The sequence below is a fragment of the Tupaia chinensis genome, unplaced genomic scaffold (genome assembly GCF_000334495.1).
Source record: "Tupaia chinensis unplaced genomic scaffold, TupChi_1.0 Scaffold000170_1, whole genome shotgun sequence".
Lineage (NCBI taxonomy): Eukaryota > Metazoa > Chordata > Mammalia > Scandentia > Tupaiidae > Tupaia > Tupaia belangeri.
Genome location: NW_006159645.1, coordinates 2,068,859 through 2,070,536, shown reverse-complemented (window position 1 = coordinate 2,070,536; position 1,678 = coordinate 2,068,859). Strand labels below are relative to the sequence as shown.

At 57.5% G+C, this 1,678-nt stretch overlaps 1 protein-coding gene across 1 annotated transcript in view; it reads right to left on the bottom strand.

Annotated features, from left to right (window-relative positions):
- Window positions 1-1,678, bottom strand: part of MINDY4 (MINDY lysine 48 deubiquitinase 4) — a 123,241-nt gene that overhangs the window by 32,421 nt on the left and 89,142 nt on the right. The window contains exons 11-12 of the mRNA XM_006146240.1: window positions 1,303-1,366; window positions 275-340 (exon numbers count right to left, since the gene is read on the bottom strand). Of these exons, the coding sequence (XP_006146302.1) occupies window positions 275-340; window positions 1,303-1,366 (130 nt within the window). The remainder of the gene's footprint in view (window positions 1-274; window positions 341-1,302; window positions 1,367-1,678) is intronic.

Genomic DNA, 1,678 nt, shown 5'->3' with positions numbered 1-1,678 from the left:
GCCCACCTCTCCCCCCCACCCCCAGCTGCGGCTGCTCTCTGAGCCTGAGCGGCTGGCCAGGAGGCAATGGAGAAATGGGCTCCCCGTTCCAGGGCCACTCTTCTCCCGTCTAAAGGGCCCCTGTCCTCAGCCCCACTGCCAGGGACCAGCCTCAGCTCCCCACTTGACACCCCGGGTGGAGATGAGGTGGACACGGCCCAGGCTCCCCAGTGTCCCTTCTGCAGTGAACTGAGGCTCGGCAGAGCATGACCTGCAGAGAAAGCACGGCCCGTACCTGCTGGACACTTTGTTGAAGGAAGGCCACCAGCTCGTCGTAGCAGGTCACAGTGTGAAGGAGGAGCTGAGGAGAAACCGACACATGGGGTGAGCTGTTTAGACCCGGGATAGTGCCCACCCTGGACCAGCCACACCCAGGGCTGTCCCTGCGTCAGAGAGCAGCGTCCTTCAGTGCTGGGGCTAAGAGGCACGTCCACACCAGTGTGCAAGCTACGGGCAAGCCCTGCACAGCCAGGGCGGGGGGCAGGCCTGCCCCTTCCTCTAGAAGGCCGTGAATTCCAGCTGCCAGGGGTGAAAACAAAGACCACAGGGGCCTGCATGGTGGAGGAGGCCTGCTGGAGCTGGTCGCCCGTGCCTGAGACAAGGCTGGGGGTGGCGGTGTGCAGGGCCACCGGATGTCACATCCAAGTCACAGTGGCCAGGCTGGGTCAAGCCCCACAGACCATGTGCCCAGTGTAACGGGAAGCAGCCATGACACTAGTGAGTTAACACAAAAATCTTCAGTGTAAAAGTGGCTAATTTTTGAAAACCTTCTGGTTTCGTAGTTCGAAAAGCACAAAAGAGACGTGTCTCAGTTCCCTCACTTTGTATTACTTGGCACTGGCTTTGGGGCTAGTGCTCCGTGCGGTCAAATTCTCCCCACTCCCTAACTTCCTCTCGCTCTCATGGCACCCCCACCCCACCACCCTCCCAAAAGAATGCAGAGAAGCTGCTACAGATGTATGAAGAGGGACCAGAGAAAGCTGGGGCTTGGCTAATGGGCGCTATGCACAGGCAGCCGCAGAACGTCAGCCCTGCGTGTCACCGTCGGCCAGTCGGCCTTTTGGCCGTAAAGCCAGTTCTGACCAATGCTCGACCCCAGAGCCACCCCATCTCTGACCTCGCCCCCAGCCTAGGCAAGGTCTCTGCAGGCCAGGGCCGCATGGAGGGCTGGCCCATCCCAGCTGAGGAAGGATTTACTTAGAGAAAGGAGACAGGCCCCAAACAAAGCCAGAGGTTGCGTGATAACCGTCCAGAAAGCCGTACTGTTTCTAAGACTCCATCTGCTTTGTATTTCCCCGTTGGACTGAACTGCTGTGTTCCCGAAGTCCTAAAAAGGAAAGGTAGGTGCATGAGTCCTCCGCCTGAGCGAAAGAAGACGTGCCCTCCAGCCAGGGCAAAACCACATATGTCATTAAATGAGGACAAATAAAAAGGTGGCTCCGGAGCCAAGGGTTTCTCGTTTTTCCTTGCTTTGAACTCGCCCACTAGGCTGGGGCCAGAGAACTCCACTAGCAAAGGAAAATAATAAAAGGAGTGGAAAAAAAAGACAGCGAAGGGAAAGCTTGGAACTACCACACCGAGCCCTGGCAGGGGTACATCTGACCCTCACCCACAGCTGACAAACGTGTTTCCAGACTAA